At 37.4% G+C, this 16,901-nt stretch overlaps 2 protein-coding genes and 1 pseudogene across 3 annotated transcripts; all 3 read right to left on the bottom strand.

The window, feature by feature from the left end:
* Positions 1-7,218: 7,218 nt before the first annotated feature.
* On the bottom strand, positions 7,219-10,955 carry LOC121809302. Of its 2 annotated transcripts, none has more exons than XM_042209862.1 (4): positions 9,514-10,955; positions 8,272-8,802; positions 7,951-8,176; positions 7,219-7,865 (listed from the first exon to the last, which is right to left on the bottom strand). In XM_042209862.1, exons 1-4 carry the CDS (start codon positions 9,538-9,540, stop codon positions 7,741-7,743), a joined length of 909 nt encoding a protein of 302 aa, XP_042065796.1. In that variant the 5' UTR covers positions 9,541-10,955; the 3' UTR covers positions 7,219-7,740. The 2 variants fall into 2 exon arrangements, with proteins under 2 accessions (XP_042065796.1, XP_042065797.1); XM_042209863.1 differs by having other exon boundaries at positions 10,622-10,953.
* LOC121809028 lies at positions 7,405-7,731 on the bottom strand. The gene has a single exon (XM_042209580.1). The coding sequence runs from the start codon at positions 7,729-7,731 to the stop codon at positions 7,405-7,407; it is 327 nt and encodes a 108-aa protein (XP_042065514.1).
* A 4,328-nt stretch (positions 10,956-15,283) lies between the features above and the next one.
* Positions 15,284-16,752, bottom strand: LOC121807066 (annotated as a pseudogene).
* Between the last annotated feature and the right edge of the window lie 149 nt (positions 16,753-16,901).

Below are 16,901 nucleotides of genomic sequence, written 5' to 3'. Positions count from 1 at the left end.
TCAGCTCATTCAGCAGTGATGATAAATATGTGATCATTTTTTGATTGCAAAATACGTAACACGCTAATCTCGTAATTATGATTATGAGCATTCTTTATACATGTAGCAAGTATACTAAAAGTTTGTGTAGTTAATATTAAAAAAAATCAAATTGAAATTGAAATCGGGACTGGATACCCGAGTTGGGTATTCGGGTACCCGAAATCAAAATTGGATCGGGGATTGGATACTAGATTTTGCGAAATTCGAGATCGGATACCCGAAATTTTCGGATCGGGTATCCGCGGATACCCGATTTGACAGGCCTACTACCGAGAATGTGAAACGCACCATCTCTCGCTCAATCATCGGATGGGTACCTTTGTATCGTATTAGATGTTTATTTGTATCTATTGATGTATTGTATATTTATAATAACGTCATATTTCAAAGTGAAGCGCAAATTATAATAATTCCATTTATGCTTCAAAAATAAAGACTATAGTTTTCAGTTTGATCAGTTTAAAATTTCAAAAACAGAGTCACTTTATAATTAACTGATATAATGCAATATGTCTTGAATCATAAATACTTTTTTTAATAAAATTACTTGCAATATAAATCAATGAAATTATTTTATACTCTATCCATTATTAAATGTCTCATTTTACTTTTTTCATCCGTCCGCCAATAAATGTCTCATTTCATTTTTACTATAGTAGTATTTGGTAAGTGAACTCTATATTCCACTAACTTATTCCTCTCACATTTTATTATAAAACTAATGTATAAAAATAGGCCACACATTCCACTAATTTTTTCTACACACTTTACTTTATAAAGTTAAATAATTTCTTAAAACTCGTACCAATCAGAAAGGTACATTTAATCAAGGATGGATGGAGTATGTTATTTATTTTCGCCTTTGCACATGGCACTTTATGTATGTAAATTATTAATTCATTTATTATACGCGTACGTAAATTATTATTTCATTCATTGTATGTATATGTGCATACTTTATACAACATACCTCAAATGTTTATCGTATTTAATGCGAACAAGACAACAAGTGCTTTGCAAATATATAAAAAGTTAGGGGTACGTATAAAAGACTAACTACTAAAGTATACTAATGAAAAAAAAACTACTGTGCGAGGGTCGACTGATTCGACTGCCGCTCAATATTTTTAACTTAAATAAATAAATATAAACTAATAATAAACTAAATTTTTTATGCTATATTTTTATTTTTCCTCATATTACTTGCTTTTTTTCCTGGTGCATCACGTTAGATTTTTTCACTACTTCAACTCTTAATGTATCATTTCTTTGATGTGTTATTTTTGTTCCCGTACTAAAAGAGAGTAAAGAATACAAAACATCCAACGATATTTTACACCCTAGCCCATCGTTAAAACTTATATATCTGTATTAAAATGACAACACTCTTTATTGTGACACCATATCACCATTTTAGGCCATTGGATCTGAAAATCGCGTGCTTGTCAAACTGCCATGTGGTAGCAAATTTTAATTATGCTGAATCAATTAAAAACGCGGAGGGGTAAAACAGGAAATCTCAAATTTTTACATTACTAGATTGCAGTGTTATTCATTGCATATTGCAGTCTTACCACAACAATATTGCAGTTACCACACCAGCAATTTCTAATACATTAGACTGCAATCTGTGTTTTGTTCACGAAATTTAATCCTAAGGTTTCGATTTGTGAATATGGAGGCGGCGAAATGAGAGTAATCGCCGTATGGGAGAGAGAGTGAGAGGGAGAGAGTGGGATAGAGAGGGGGGGTAATTTTTACATTATCAGATTGCAGTGTTATTTATTGAATATAGCAATGTTACCACGAAAATATTGCAGTTTACCACACCAGCAATTTCTAATACATTAGACTGCAATCCGTGTTCTGTTCACGAAATTTAATCCTAGGGTTTCGATTTGTGAATATGGAGGCGGCGAAATGAGAGTAATCGCCGTATGTGAGAGAGAGTGAGAGAGGGTGAGGGGGGATTTGGATAGCGGCTCTATTTTTGGGGGATATCCCTAATTTGATTCCATATGAAATGACTAAAAAGCCACTGACAACAATTCCTAATACACCAGACAACAATCTCAATTCTGTTCGTGAAATTCAATCTTGAGCGTTGGATTTCCAGATCTAACGGTGTATATTGGTGTTATGTTGTTATCCTATCTATGGTGGCACCATAGTGTGCCCCTATATATATATATATATATATATATATATATATGTGTGTGTGTGTGTGTGTGTGTGTGTGTGTGTGTGTGTGTGTGTGGGGATGTATTCATATCCTTTTTCTATATATTGTTCAATCATCCTACTAAATCTCAGCCATTCAACTTTAAGATCTGATGGATGAAAATAAGGTCACATGTAATTAATTTAAATCATTTAATAATTCGAAAAGGGCCTTTTTGTCCATTAATTGAGTTGGTTATGGTAAGTAGCTTGATTTTCTCCATCAAAAGATTGCAGCTGTTTTTCTTCTGCAATTTCACGATTCTGTCTTCCCTCTCCAAATTTCATTCTCTCTGCTCCGTTGAACACAATTGTCGTTGAAGGCAAACATCGTTGAAGTTATAAGCACTACAAAATTTTGGTTTTGTTTTTCGTCCTACAAAATCGTTTGTGTTCGAGCCATCGTTGATTGTGTTCATTTTCGTCAACAATGGAAGAAGGTAATTTAATTTGTTACTTTGTTGATAATTAATCTGATTTCTTCAATTAAAATACGAATTGGTGGAGTAATTGTTCATTGCAATTAGGTTTTCGAAAAAAAAAATTTGTTTATACGAATTGGTGGAGTAATCTGATTTCATGGTTTAGTTTAAGATTTACCGTGTTTGATTATTCGTCGCACGTTTCATGTATTCCCCAAGGGTTTAGCAATCCTTGGGGCTAGGGTGTAGTATGTATTCAGTAACAAAACCGTCGCAAAGTCGACGAGTTTCAGTCATTCATCTAGGGTTTAGATATCATCTCGGCTAGGGAGTAGTTTTTACCGATACACATAATATACATATATTACTCTGTAATGGTTTTTTTTTTTATTTTCAGTAATGGACAAATTATGATCTGTAATGTAAATGTTTGCTGAGCAGTTTAGTTTAAGATTGGCGTGTTTGATTGTTCGACGCACGTTTCATGTATTCCTCAAGGGTTTAGCAATCCTTGGGGCTAGGGTGTAGTATGTATTCAGTAACAAAACCGTCGCAAAGTCCAGTAGTTTCAGTCATTCATCTAGGGTTTAGATATCATCTCGGCTATGGAGTAGTTTTTACTGATACACATAATACACATATATTACTCTATAATGGTTTTATTATTTTCAGTAATAGACGATACCCTAGTGGATATAAAGGATACAGAGTTCTTGATCTTAACTCCATGCGAGAGATCATAACTAGACATGTTGTTTTTCATGAAGATGTCTTTACCTTTGCACATCTGACACCCTCTGCCTTTCCATCCATACCAAACATAAACGCTTCCCTTCCCATCCACCATTCTGCTACTGATAATTATTCCCCACTCCCATCAGTTATTTCCAATAATGATTCACAAAGCACTTCATATAATCAGCCACCAATTTCTCAAAATGCTCAGCCATCAACTTCTCACATAAATCCTCATCTCACCAAAGTTAGGGAGAATTTCTAAACCTCCAGCACATCTGACTGACTATATCTGTAACTCAGTCTCATCTACTTCTTCTTATCCAATATCATCATATTTCTCACTGTCAAAATTATCACCACCCCACCTTAAATACATCATCCTCATGACTGTTGTGCTAGAACCTTCTTCATATTCACAGGCAACACAGCAACCAGAATGGCAGCAAGCTATGGCTGAGGAGCTAGCTGCACTGATCAAAACTGACACTTGCCTGATCACTGCCCTTCCATCGGGGAAAATCCCAATTGATTGTAAATGGGTCTATAAGGTGAAATTCAGAACTGATGCTACAGTAGAGATATAAAGCAAGGTTAGTTGCCAAGGGATATACACAACAAGAATGTATTGACTTTCATGACACTTTTTCTCCTGTTGCAAAGCTGACTACAGTCAAGTTCATACTTGCTCTAGCTGCTGTGAATGGATGGTCTCTGTCTCATTTGGACATAAACAATGCTTTTCTCTATGGTGATTTGGAAGAGGAGATCTAAATGAATTTACCTCCTGGGGTGCTTGTTGAGGGGGCCTCTGAATCTGGAGTTAAGCTTGTGTGCAAGCTTAGAAAATCACTATATGGCTTGAAACAAGTATCAAGATAGTGGTATCTAAAACTTTCTGAGGTTTTAGCTAATTTTGGTCTTTAACCATCAGCTTTCAGATCACTCCTTTTTCTTCAAACGAGATAGCAGTTCTTTCTTTGGGATTGTTGTGTATGTAGATGACATTCTAGTAGCCACAAATAGGCCTGATCTAATAGAGAGTTTTAAGGACTTTCTGGCCAAACATTTCAGTTTCAAGGATATAGGAATTCCTAAATACTTTCTTGGGCTGGAAATTGCAAGGAGCAAGAAAGAAATTATGATCTCCCAAAGAAAGTATGCAATGGACTTGGTCAGAGATGCAGGGCTGGGATGCAAGCCCTCAACTGTTCCAATGGATCCTTTGAAACAACTGAGACAAGAAGCAAGACAACAATGGAAGATCCTTCAAAATACAGGAGACTAATAGGCAGATTGCTATATTTGTGCATAACTAGAACGGGCAGTTCATAAGCTCAGCCAATTTGTTTCAAATCCTTGTGAAGAGCACTAGGAAGATGGTGAGAAAATTCTAAGATACTTGAAGGAAAGTCCCGGTCATGGCTTGTTCTATTCAAGCACTACTGAGTCTACACTTAGCGCGATTAATTGTAGAGAAAGGAAAATCTCAGATAAGTTTGTAATATGCTTTTCCATATTTTTGGGGCAGAGTTAGTAATCCCATATCAGTGTTTGATTATCTACATTACTAACTTAGGTTTGACAAACTGGTGCTTGATAGGTGATATAGCAGTCTAGATGTTTAGCTGAGTGGGAATCTCAAATTTTCCAAATTTTCTTTCCTCCAACTTCAGCAATGCCTTTTAGAAATCATATACATACCTCAATTGAGAGAGACTCTCAGCGGCTTGTGGATGGGGGAAGAGGCGTAGATTGACGCTCGACGCTACACTGCGTATAACCAAGCATGGTTTCGACAAGCATATTTACTCGCTCTAACGTTATGAAAACTCCCGAAACTTAGTCTGTGTTGAAGGGTTTCTGATTTTAGAACAACATATTTTTGTTTCGTAAATCGTCGACGGCGGTTTGTATTGTGCTCACCATATGTTTGTTAATTTGCTATGCTTTATATATGCTTATTTTTTTCCCAAATTTGGAGCAGTTGATTTATGTTGGCTCTCAATCGGGGAGTTACTCACCATGTTTCTATTCATGACATTGTGTGGCGAGCTTGATTGATTTCATATGTCTGTTGTTTCTTCATCCAAAATATTTATACATAGTTGGTAGTTTATGTCATGGCATGAAATAACATGTAGGATTTTGGTGAGGACTTATGGCAGACTCGCAGCTACGTTCCAATGCTTTCGAAAGGAATACAAGTTTTCAAGGTTGGTGTATGCATTACAAATTGGGTATTTAACTGCTTTCTCTCGGTGCTTCTTATTAACGAAGAATTGTCAATGAGTATGCCGTACAGATAGCAGTGAGTGTGGTCAAAGTAAGGCAATGAAAAGAGATAGGTCTAGGCGTTGTTGGTCAGACCGAGAGGAAGCTACGCTAATAGTTGGATTGAAGAAATTGGTTACAGTTGGGTGGAAATCCGATAATGGTTTTAGAGGTTGATATTTACAACGTCTTCATGAAGCAATATTTACTCACCAAGAACCGATATAAAGCCCCATCCCCATATTTACTCGAAGGTCAGTACTTGGAACAAGAACTACTCCCAATTTGTTCCATCCTCGATCAGAGCGGGGTAGGTTTCAATGCACACGATGATTAAAAAATAGAGTGCGACGATGAGCAATGGTCTCAGATTGTGTAGGTACGAGCTGGGTATTGAATCATGAATAAGTTTATAACAGGTTGCTTGCAAAATTTTATCCAATGCTATAATTCATATGTTTCAATTGAGGTCATAGTCCATCTTTATTTCAATATGCATAATGACTTTGTATTCGATCTCTGATATTAATTAGAAGGACAACAACGCGAGGTACATGCGCAACAAAATCTTGGCCTCTTTGGGAAGAATGGAAAGAGATATTTGGCAAAGATCGTGCTGTTGGTGCTTGGTCGAGAGGTGCAGCGGAGTCCGCTGCTATGATGAAGGCGGTACAAGAGCAGACCAATGGATATGTGGATGACGATTACCATCCAAGCTTGGATGAACTATTACCTGATGAAGTAGTAGCTAATGAAGTAGTTGGTGAACATGCCATCCCAGAGCCTGGGAATTCAAGCAACACTCATGGGGAGAGGTCTGCTAAAAAACCTGTCAAATAGGAGGTAAAAAACAGAAATCTATAGACCAGCTGGAGTGTGTCCTGGACATCATGAACAAGATGAATGACAATACAACCCCACGGCTAGATACCTTATCAAAAAGGATAGGATACGAGTTCGAACAAAGTGCTAAGCGGGAAGAGGTCTACAAGCTGCTAGGACAAATCTCCGGGTTAACAATGAAGCAAAAATTCTACACGTCTGCAAAACTTGTCAAAGAGCCGGAGCTGTTGGATCTCTTCAGGAGTATGCCGGAGGATGACCGCCCTGAATTTGTGGTGTTCATGCTGGAAAGTGATGGCATGATATAGCAGTCAGATCGACTGGTTAGACTATTTTCCATCTTTTTTTGAACTTTGCTAGTGCAAATGGTGGAATGGTTATTTGGTTTTTTTTATGAAGACTCCATGATGTGCCAAACATTCAACAATATGCTACCTTGTTTTGTAGTTGTGGAACTAAATGACTATGTAGTTTTTGTAAAGAAGCTTTGTTTATTTCCTCATTCTAATGGAAGTGATCAGTGTTGCCTTTGTTTACCGAAAGTTTGCATAATATGTTTGAGAATTTGCTTGTTTGAGAAAGTTACATTTTTTCCCTAAGTTATCTTAATATGTTTGAGAATTTGCATAATCTGTGGGAGCAAAAAAAAATCATCAATTTGACTAAAATTTTGCTTACATTGTTTGCTTTTTGGGAGCCAAAAAATCTCTCAATTTGACTAATATTTTGCTATTGCAAACTCTGCAATTCATTTGTACATAATATAATGGATACTTAGCAAGATGTGAGCAACGTTGTGGAGAAAGAAACAAAAACATATTGAAACTAATGAAAACAAGTTCTAAAGTAGAACAGTTTCATCAACAAATTATGAACTGAAATCAAGCCACATTTCAGCTGCTAAATCGTCTCTCTTCTTAGCCCATGCGGTGGTAGGTTCGATGCTCTGTATGAAATCCACTCGATCATCATCAGGATCAGATCGACTGCCATCATCCCCTTGGCTATCCATTTGCACTTCAAGAGGATCAATCTCCATTTGACCGCGAATGAAATTGTGGAGCAAAAAACAAGCAATAATAAGATTTGTTTGCACATCAATCGGATAAAAGCTTGCACTGCGAAGAATCCCCCAGCGCACTTTCATCACAGCAAAGGCTCGCTCTATTATGTTCCGAGCCTTGGTATGGCGCATGTTGAACAATTATGCCGATGTTTGAGGGGCATGACAAGAGGGTCCCCATTCTTTCAAATGGTATCTAACTCCTTTGTATGGAGTGATAAAGCCTTCACTATTCGCATACCCGTTGTCGCACAAATAGTATTGTCCTGCGTAAGACAATACTAAGCTATAGGAATATATAAAACAAACGTGAAACTACTGAGCCAAAAATTACAATAAATTATATAGTACCTCTTGGTACTTTGAAGCCAAGTGGTCTACTGAGCGCGTCTCGCAATATCCTCGAGTCCCTGGCAGATCCCTCCCACCCAGGTAACACATAGACAAATCTTAGATGGCGGTCACATACAGCCAATGTGTTGGTGGATATTTGTCCTTTCCTATTGCGATATCTGGGAAGATCTGTGGCAGGAACACGAACGTTGATATATGTCCTGTCCAATGCTCCTAGACAACCCTTTTGAAGGAGTAACAACAAGTGAGATGGATTAGTTCAATTGGAGATAAGTATATAAGATTCAATCAACTATTAATTTACACAAATAACCAAACCTTAAACCACTTCCACCTTGCATCGGTGCAATTTTCATCAACAGGTTCAGGTTTCACTAGCAAAATCTCATGAAGCTTTAGCACTCCATATAAGACAACGTGCAGGTAGCGACAAACGGTCTGCGATGAGCGGAGGAAATGGAAACCAACCACACGAGTTTTATTGTGATGAGCTAGTATACCCAAGAACATTGCTACCATTTCTTCAACGGTGACAAACTTCTTATCCACAAGACCACTGACATCCTTCAATAAACGACATAGTCGACCGAATGTGTTCCTATCCATGCGTAGATTATCCATGCAGGACCGATCAATTACACCAACCAAACTGTTGATATGGTGTACATTCGCCGGAATGCGCTTGAGCAATGAAAACCTATTTGTCCAAAACCTTCTAGTTTTTTTGGTCTTCTTGGATATGATAATGGAGATTAACATCCAAATAACCAACATATTCAAGCGATGGCTTGTAATTATCTCCTCTAGCATTAGCATGAAGTATGATAGCTCTTTCCGCCGACGTGCAACCTAAAGAACGATGCAAAACAGAGAATTATTGATTTCAATAGCTAAAAATGATTGCCACAAAAATCATAAATTTGTTTCGTCTACCAACTGGAAACCATATCAAGATATTGGTATCAACATAGTTTCTAAGATGCTTAGTCCAAACTGCAGGAATATTAGGATATCAATTTATTCAAATTACAGAAATCTTTCTTCATTTTGAGTATACTTCAGTACAACACACATAATAAATTCTACATCTCATTCATTGAATCTAGACTTCAATGCAAATTCACTTACACCTTCAACACAATAACCAATTCAGAATTGAATGAACTGATCCCTTACTGCAAATTCGTGGAACAAGTGGTCAATAAAAACATTATATCTAACTTTCGATGCAATATCAGAACCTCTAATTGCGAAATTCATTTGTGAAATTCGACAAAAACTGGTTACAGAGGGAACCCTCTCCCTTCAGCGCAATAACAGAACTGTAAATGCAAAATCGATTGGTGAATTCGACCAAAAATGGTAACAGAGGGGAACCCAAACCCTTCGACGCAATATCAGACCAGAAATGCAAAATCGGTTTCTGAATTTGACAAAAAATGGTAACAAAAGGAACCCTAACCCTTCGACGCCATATCAGAAACATATCAGGAAAATCGATTTGTGAATTCAATCAAAATGGGTAACAGAGGGAAGCCAATTGAGGGGAAATAGACACACCTTAGTCTGAGTTAGTTCGTTTGTCATTTCTACGCTAATACCTTCGCCTCTAAATCGATCGTCCTCTTATGGCCACAGCTGGAGAAACTCAAGTGTTGGAGCTATCACTTCAATTTGGGGTGATGCCACAACGAAGAAGAAGAGGAATTGAAGGGCAAAATGGTCGCAAAGTGCCCTAAATTTTATCGGGAAATTTGGGTTTCACACTATCGGAGGGGTGTTGGTGATATTGCCTATTCTGTGAATGGTAGATAATAAACAAAATTTTAGCGGGTCAAGAAAACAAACCCGGGTCAAGTGGGTAGACTAACATTCCAATCAATCAGCTAGAAAAGCCTATATAACTATCTCTATCGGACGTATTACTACCAATCAATCAAGCCTTAGTATATTTTTTGATGTTGACTGGGCAGCGTGTCCAGACACTGGCAAATCCATGACTGGATATTGCTTGTTCATTGGCTTTTCTTTGATATCTTGGAGGGCAAAGAAGCAAAACACTATATCAAGATCATCTGCCGATATCCTGCTATGGCACAGGCAACTTTTGAGGTAGTTTGGGCCACTGCATTCCTAAAGGATTTTGGTATTGAGAGAGGAAAGGCAGTGCCATTATTTTGTGACAACCAAGCTGTTGTGCACATCAGCTCCAACCCGGTGTTTCATGAACGTACCAAATACATAGAGATCTTGATCTAATGCGGCTGAGAAATGAGCTCGAGTATGAGGAACAAAAGAGACGTTGGAGTTTGAGGCAAAAGAGCCGTTGGTGCTGACATGGCTCGGAAGGTAGTTAGTTGATAGCTTTGTGAGAAATAATCAGCTACTTGCAGCTGAATTAGTGATCTTGTTAGCTAGCTTTTCATTGGTTATTTTAGATCTAGAATGCATCATCTTCCTAGTATAAAAGAGATGATCACTTCATTGTGAACGATTGATTTTTGAGTGAAATAAAAATCTCTCTTTCTCATATTTTTCATCTCTGTTTGCTATATGCTTCTATGCATTTTTTGGTGTATCATTTTCTACAAAGACCTCTAATTCCACATAGTTGCTGCCCCCAAAAACGCAACTAAGTAAACTAAGAACTGGAGGGAAGAAACTTAGCTTAGAGTAGGGGGCGGGGCTACACCGGGCTGCAGCTACACAGCACGCCGCTGGAGGCGGCAGACGAGCTCGACAGATGGGGCAGTGATACGGCAGCCCCGACAGCGACCGACCCCCAGGCAGCTCGAAGGGACCGACGCTGTGAGGAAAGGGGGAGGAGCTGGCGATGCTACTCACCGGTCCCAAACCTGACGCCGCGAGAGAGGAGCAATCTGCGGTGAGTGTTGAGAGAAGAAGGGAGGCGCTGTTTCTCTCCAATTGAACTAGAATGGTAAAGAAGAAAGAGGGTGCAATAATAGAAGTTAGTGAATTCCATTTCATACGGTTTCAATTTTCTTCCTCCAGTAAAAACACAAACAATAAATATTAGTAACATAATAATCATACAAAAATAGTGTGAAAAGTATATAAATATAAAAAGATATAGCAAAAGCAAGAATCATACTAATATCAAAATTTTCTTTTGATAGAAAATCTAGTGATGCAATAGTAGAAGTTAGTTAGTAGGTGAATTTGAAGTTAGGAATTGACATATACTTATAGATTTGAATTGTTTTGAATTGTAACCATTAATTCTCTATTTGTAACGACGTTAAATGGTGTAAGGAATAAATCTGTAATAATTTCATTCTAATTTTCAGCTCTAGTCTTGATTAAATCAATGACCGTTTCCTACTAATTGTCGTCTTTATTCTTGGATTGCTCTAACATCAGTTTACACGTTTAATACAAATATTCATGGCTTAATTATAGAGCCCTATTGAATATTCATGGCCGTTACTTTACATTTATGCTCATTTATCATTAGTGATCATAGTATATACACACTCATGTAACCGAGGACAATTGAAAATTTCCTCATGCCAAAATTGAGAGATTGAGAAATTGAGTTTCAAGTCCCAAAGAATTTGACCAAAATACATAGTTTCTCTAGAAATTTGCCATTTATTTCAGACAGTTTTACTATATTTTCATTTGTATAAGACCTTTCGAGGGACTAGCGAGGTCAAGAACAAATAGGTTTAGGCCAAAATATACGAAACTGCACGATACCAACACAAGCAAGATCAATATTTAGAGCATAACCTATTAACTTTCACCTCAACTTGTTGGCACTATCGACACAATTATTAATCATTGTTACCAATGTTTTAAAAACCGGACCGGCAAGCGAACCGGCGTCATTACTGGTTCACTGGTTCAACCGGTTCACTGGTCGAACCATTGGTTGAATCAGAATACTGTTTATCTATATATATTTATTTAGTAGTAAATAATAAAATTTAATTAAATGTTTTATCAATAAATATTATAGTATTATTATAGAAAACAAGTCTTGTACTAGTAGTATATTAGAATATTTAATAACGTTAAGTTTAAATACAATAATAAATTATAATACACAATATTAAAAACTAGTATTAAACTCTATGTATAATTATAAACTTCTATATTATAAAACATTAGTGATTGTAAAAGTATAATTAAAATATAAGAAATATATTATAATTAACAATTTCTTAAAAGGATATATAAAATTAAAATGAATTATCTTAAAAGAATATAAAATTAAAAAGAATATATTTTTAGTGAATGATAGAATTTTATTAACTTTTTATCAACAAATATAATTAAATATATAAATTATACTAGTAGTAAGTTATTGTAAATAAAAAATTTAATATTTATGTATAAAAATAAATAAGTTCATAGTATTATTTTCAAAAAGTAATGCTACAAAATAATATTATACACAAAGATATATGAATAAACATAAATTAAAAACATATATTTAGTAAATACTCCTAGTATATAATCAAATAGTAGTAAACTTTTAATATAATTAATCACATATTCTTAATATACATATATACGTATTAAACACGGATTATTAGTTTATATAGATAAAATATTTCGTGTTTAACATATGAAAAAAACTTATGTTCATATTACTACCAAGAAGTCCTTGTGGTGTAGTTGTAGAATTGTTGGTAAGTTCACTCGGAGGTCTTGAGTTCGACCCCTATCAAGGCCAAAATTTTAGAATATAATTTTGAAAAGCATTTGAACCGGTTTCCGGTCCCCGGCCAGACCGGTCCGGCCGGCCGGTTTCGGCGGTTCATGGCGGTTGAACATGTCACTGGTTTTATAGTGCCAACCGGACCGGACCACCTACCGGTTCGCGGTTGAACCGGTCGAACCGGCCGGTCCGGTCCGGTTTTTAAAACATTGATTGTTACCTTTAACCCACACGACGCTCTTAAAACCAATCCTCATCCTGGAACCGCATCACAAAACCTATTTCTCAAAATATTCTTTTAGATGCCAATTGAACACATTAAAACATACGTCAGAGCTAATTTGATGTAATTATAGTAAAAATCATAAACATTACAATTCCTTTTTAAATCCAAGGTGTAGTAAACGTAAGGATGGTACTTTTAACCAATCCAGCTAGATAAGACTTGAAAGAAGTTATCTTCAGATAAAAGAAGACTCATGATAAGACTCGTTTCATGCATTGGTTTTGTGGTAAAATTCCACCATTTTTCTGTAAACTAACGTGCAATCGTGAGTCAGGTGTGTATAAAGTCTGGCATGATTAGAAGTTCGTGGAACAATTGGGCGGACAAAAGGATCAAGAAGAATGGAGTTTTTACATCGCGCTGCCAGTGGATCAAGTTAATCAAACGGAGGCAGCAAGAGCATTAAAAAAAAAGAGGAGATAGAGCATATTCCACAGATCTCAATGCTAAGGGCACAACCGACCTTTCAGAAGGAGGATTGACATAGGGATCAGAGCCAGCCTCCCTATAAATAGAGGAGGGAAGGAAGAATGAGGCAGCTCTGGTCGTCAGCTCTCTCCTAGAGTTGAATTGGGAAGCTCCACTATACTCCAGTTCTTCAGAATCCGTTCTTCACGCTTGGTTTAGGGGTTTAACCATTGGTTGTGGTTGCATTTTTAATTTGAGTTGAAGTTGTGTAACACCGTCCCGAGTGGGGGCGAAGATACAATCTATTAATTTCTGTTTTAAACCATTTCGTTTTAAGTTTACTTCTATTTTCTTAACTACTTATTTGCTGGATCCTAGCTAAAGCTATGGATTCGACTTTTTTTTTGGCTAAACTTAGAATCCATGGTATTAAAAAACATTAAACATGATTCTGACAAAACGGCTTCAGAATCAGTGGCGGATCCAGGAATTTATATTCGGGGGTGCGAGTCATATGATAAATCTTTATATAACATTCCAAAAATAAAAACTAATACTAAAAGCAATATATTTTGAAATATACAAATTTTAGAGTCATACATTTCAAAATGCAAAAATAAACTACATTATATCTAATTTATTTTTCGACGAGTCTTCATTTCTTCAAATCGATTCACTATATCATCATCGGATACTTGTAGAAACACAACTTTCTCAATGAAAGTGACCAAACAATCGTTCAAAGGTTGATCACTCATTCTATTTCTCAACTTATTCTTCACAAACGTCATTCCAGAAAACACTCTCTCTACACTTGCAGTGGCAACCCGAAGAATCAAAATCAACTTGATAAGCAAAACCACACGCGAATAAACCACATCTCTTTTTGTTTCAACAAGCTTCACCAAAAGAGAACTAATATCTCGCAAATTCTGAAAGCTTCAATTCAGTTATATACACAATTATTTATCTTCATATCAATCAAAAATTGGTACCGAATTCTGTGAATCAAACATTAATCCTTAAAACTCCTAATTATTTCCACAAAGCTTGAATTTTTTCACATTTTGCCTCTGATTTTCCACCAATCAGTAGTCCACAATTACAATTATTCAGCAAAATCAACTTTAGCAGCTCACACAATTTGTAATAATTTCATATCACCACTGTTGATTGAACGAGATCCACCAAATGACAAATGAAACAACACAACTTTACATTCAAGTATACATAAGTATTTATCTTCACATCAATCAAAACTGGTACTCTGTGAATCAAACATTAATCCCTAAAACTTATTTTTTCCACTCAGCTTGATTTTTTTCCCATTTTGCTTATGCTTTTCCACCAATCATTAGTCCACAATTACAATTATTCCGCAAAATCAACTTTAGCAGCTCATAAACACAACTTTTAACAAATTTACATCATCACTGTTGATTGAAAGAGATCCACCAACACAAAAAAGCGAAAAATGAAATAATGATGATAACATTAGTAATAACAAAATTAAACAAAAATATAGGCAATTAAAATATAATCAATAGAAAATGACAGCTGTTTCCACAAAATGTTGTCTACATATTAAAATTGGCACCTAAAACGGTAGATCTGGAAACAAACAGCTGAAACAAACGCCAATTGCAGCAAATACAGTTCAAATGAATAAAAATAGCAAGAGAGAGAAGCAGAAAGACGACTGACCTAGATCGAAATTCAGATCTACAGTGAGAAGTTGCAATCAAATGTAGAGAGAGTCTCTCCGAATTGGGGGACATTATACATATATTATTAATATAAACTCAGAATTTATATTTTAATATATAATACTATTAAAAAATTGGGGGTACACTCGTACCCCCATCGTACCTTCTCCCTCCGCCACTGTTCAGAATCAATCTTGTCCCAGCTAAAAAAAGGCATAGATAGAATAACACACCGCGACTGATTTAGTCGACCTCCTCAATCTTGGGACCAGCACTGCTGCCACCACTGGGGGCAGGCACATCATCATCATCGAGTCAAGCATCCAGTGGCTTGACGGGAACCAGATGGCTGAGGCTGATGAGTTTGAGGATAAAATGAAGGAGCTGGAAAGCATCTGCAACCCCATCATCGTGATGATGGGGTTGCAGATGCTTTCCAGCTCCTTCATTTTGTCCTCAAACTCATCAGCCTCAGCCATCTGGTTCCCGTCAAGCCACTGGATGCTTGACTCGATGGCATCCTCAATTTTCTTCTTGTCAGCTGCGGGGAGTTTTGAGGCAATCTTCTCATCCTTCACGGTGTTCCTCATGTTGTACGCGTAGTTCTCCAACGCATTCTTCGCCTCAATCTTCTTCTTGTGCTCCTCATCTTCCGACTTGTACTTCTCGGCCTCCTCAACCATCTTCTCAATCTCATCCTTGGAGAGCCTACCCTTGTCATTGGTGATAGTGATCTTGTTCTTCTGACCAGTGGTCTTGTCCTCAGCAGAGACATTCAAGATACCATTGGCATCTATGTCGAAGCAAACTGTGATCTGTGGGATGCCGGAGAGTTCAAACTTTCCAAGCAAGTTGTTATCCCTTGTCCTTGTTCTCTCACCTTCGTATACCTGAATCAACACACCAGGCTGGTTGTCTGAGTATGTAGAGAAGACCTGTTCTTTCTTTGTAGGGATGGTGGTGTTCCTTGGGATCAAAACAGTCATGACAACTCCAGCTGTTTCCAAGCCAAGAGAGAGGGGAGTGACGTCAAGAAGCAATAGGTCTTGGACCTTCTCGTTACCCTCACCACTCAAAATAGCAGCTTGGACAGCAGCACCTCATCAGGGTTGATGCTCTTGCAAAGCTCCTTGCCATTGAAGAAGTCCTGCAACAATTGCTGAACCTTGGGAATTCTGGTGGATCCTCCAACAAGGAAAACATCATGCACGGTGCTCTTGTCCATCTTGGCATCCCTCAGACACTTCTCAACTGGTTCCATACACTTCCTGAATAAATCCATGTTGAGTTCTTCGAACCTAGCTCGTGTGATGGGGGCATAGAAATCAATACCCTCGTACAGAGAGTCTATCTCAATGGTGTTTTGAGCAGTGGACGAAAGAGTCCTCTTCGCCCTCTCACAGGCTGTCCTCAACCTTCTCAAGGCCCTGGGGTTACCGCTGATGTCTTTCTTGTTCTTCCTCTTGAACTCCTGAACAAAGTGGTTGACCATTCTATTGTCAAAGTCCTCACCACCAAGGTGAGTGTCACCAGCAGTGGCCTTCACCTCAAAGATACCCTCCTCAATCGTTAGAAGAGAGACATCAAACGTTCCACCTCCAAGATCGAAGATTAACACATTCTTCTCTCCAACGCTTGTTGCCTTCTTGTCAAGACCATAAGCAATGGCAGCAGCTGTAGGCTCATTGATGATACGCATCACATTGAGGCCAACGATAAGAGCATCTCCAATGGCGGCGAGCGGACAGGCTAGCCGATTCCCAGCACTGGCCGGTCCGCTCGCCGAACCATTGGAACCGGCGAGCGCCATTTCGAAAAAAAATCGGCAACCCGACGCCGATTTTCGGGCACTGGCCGATCC

This window comes from Salvia splendens, chromosome 6 (genome assembly GCF_004379255.2).
Source record: "Salvia splendens isolate huo1 chromosome 6, SspV2, whole genome shotgun sequence".
Lineage (NCBI taxonomy): Eukaryota > Viridiplantae > Streptophyta > Magnoliopsida > Lamiales > Lamiaceae > Salvia > Salvia splendens.
Note: the sequence above shows the minus strand (reverse complement) of the source record. Positions and strands in the feature narration are given on the sequence as shown.

Coding starts and splice junctions, on each gene's coding strand:
- LOC121809302 (XM_042209862.1), bottom strand. CDS start 9,540: ATGACAAACGAACTAACTCAGACTAAG. Junction 8,803..9,513: donor ACGAACTAACTCAGACTAAG/GTGTGTCTATTT, acceptor ATCGTTCTTTAG/GTTGCACGTCGGCGGAAAGA. Junction 8,177..8,271: donor CAAGGTGGAAGTGGTTTAAG/GTTTGGTTATTT, acceptor CTCCTTCAAAAG/GGTTGTCTAGGAGCATTGGA.
- LOC121809028 (XM_042209580.1), bottom strand. CDS start 7,731: ATGCGCCATACCAAGGCTCGGAACATAATAGAGCGAGCCTTTGCTGTG.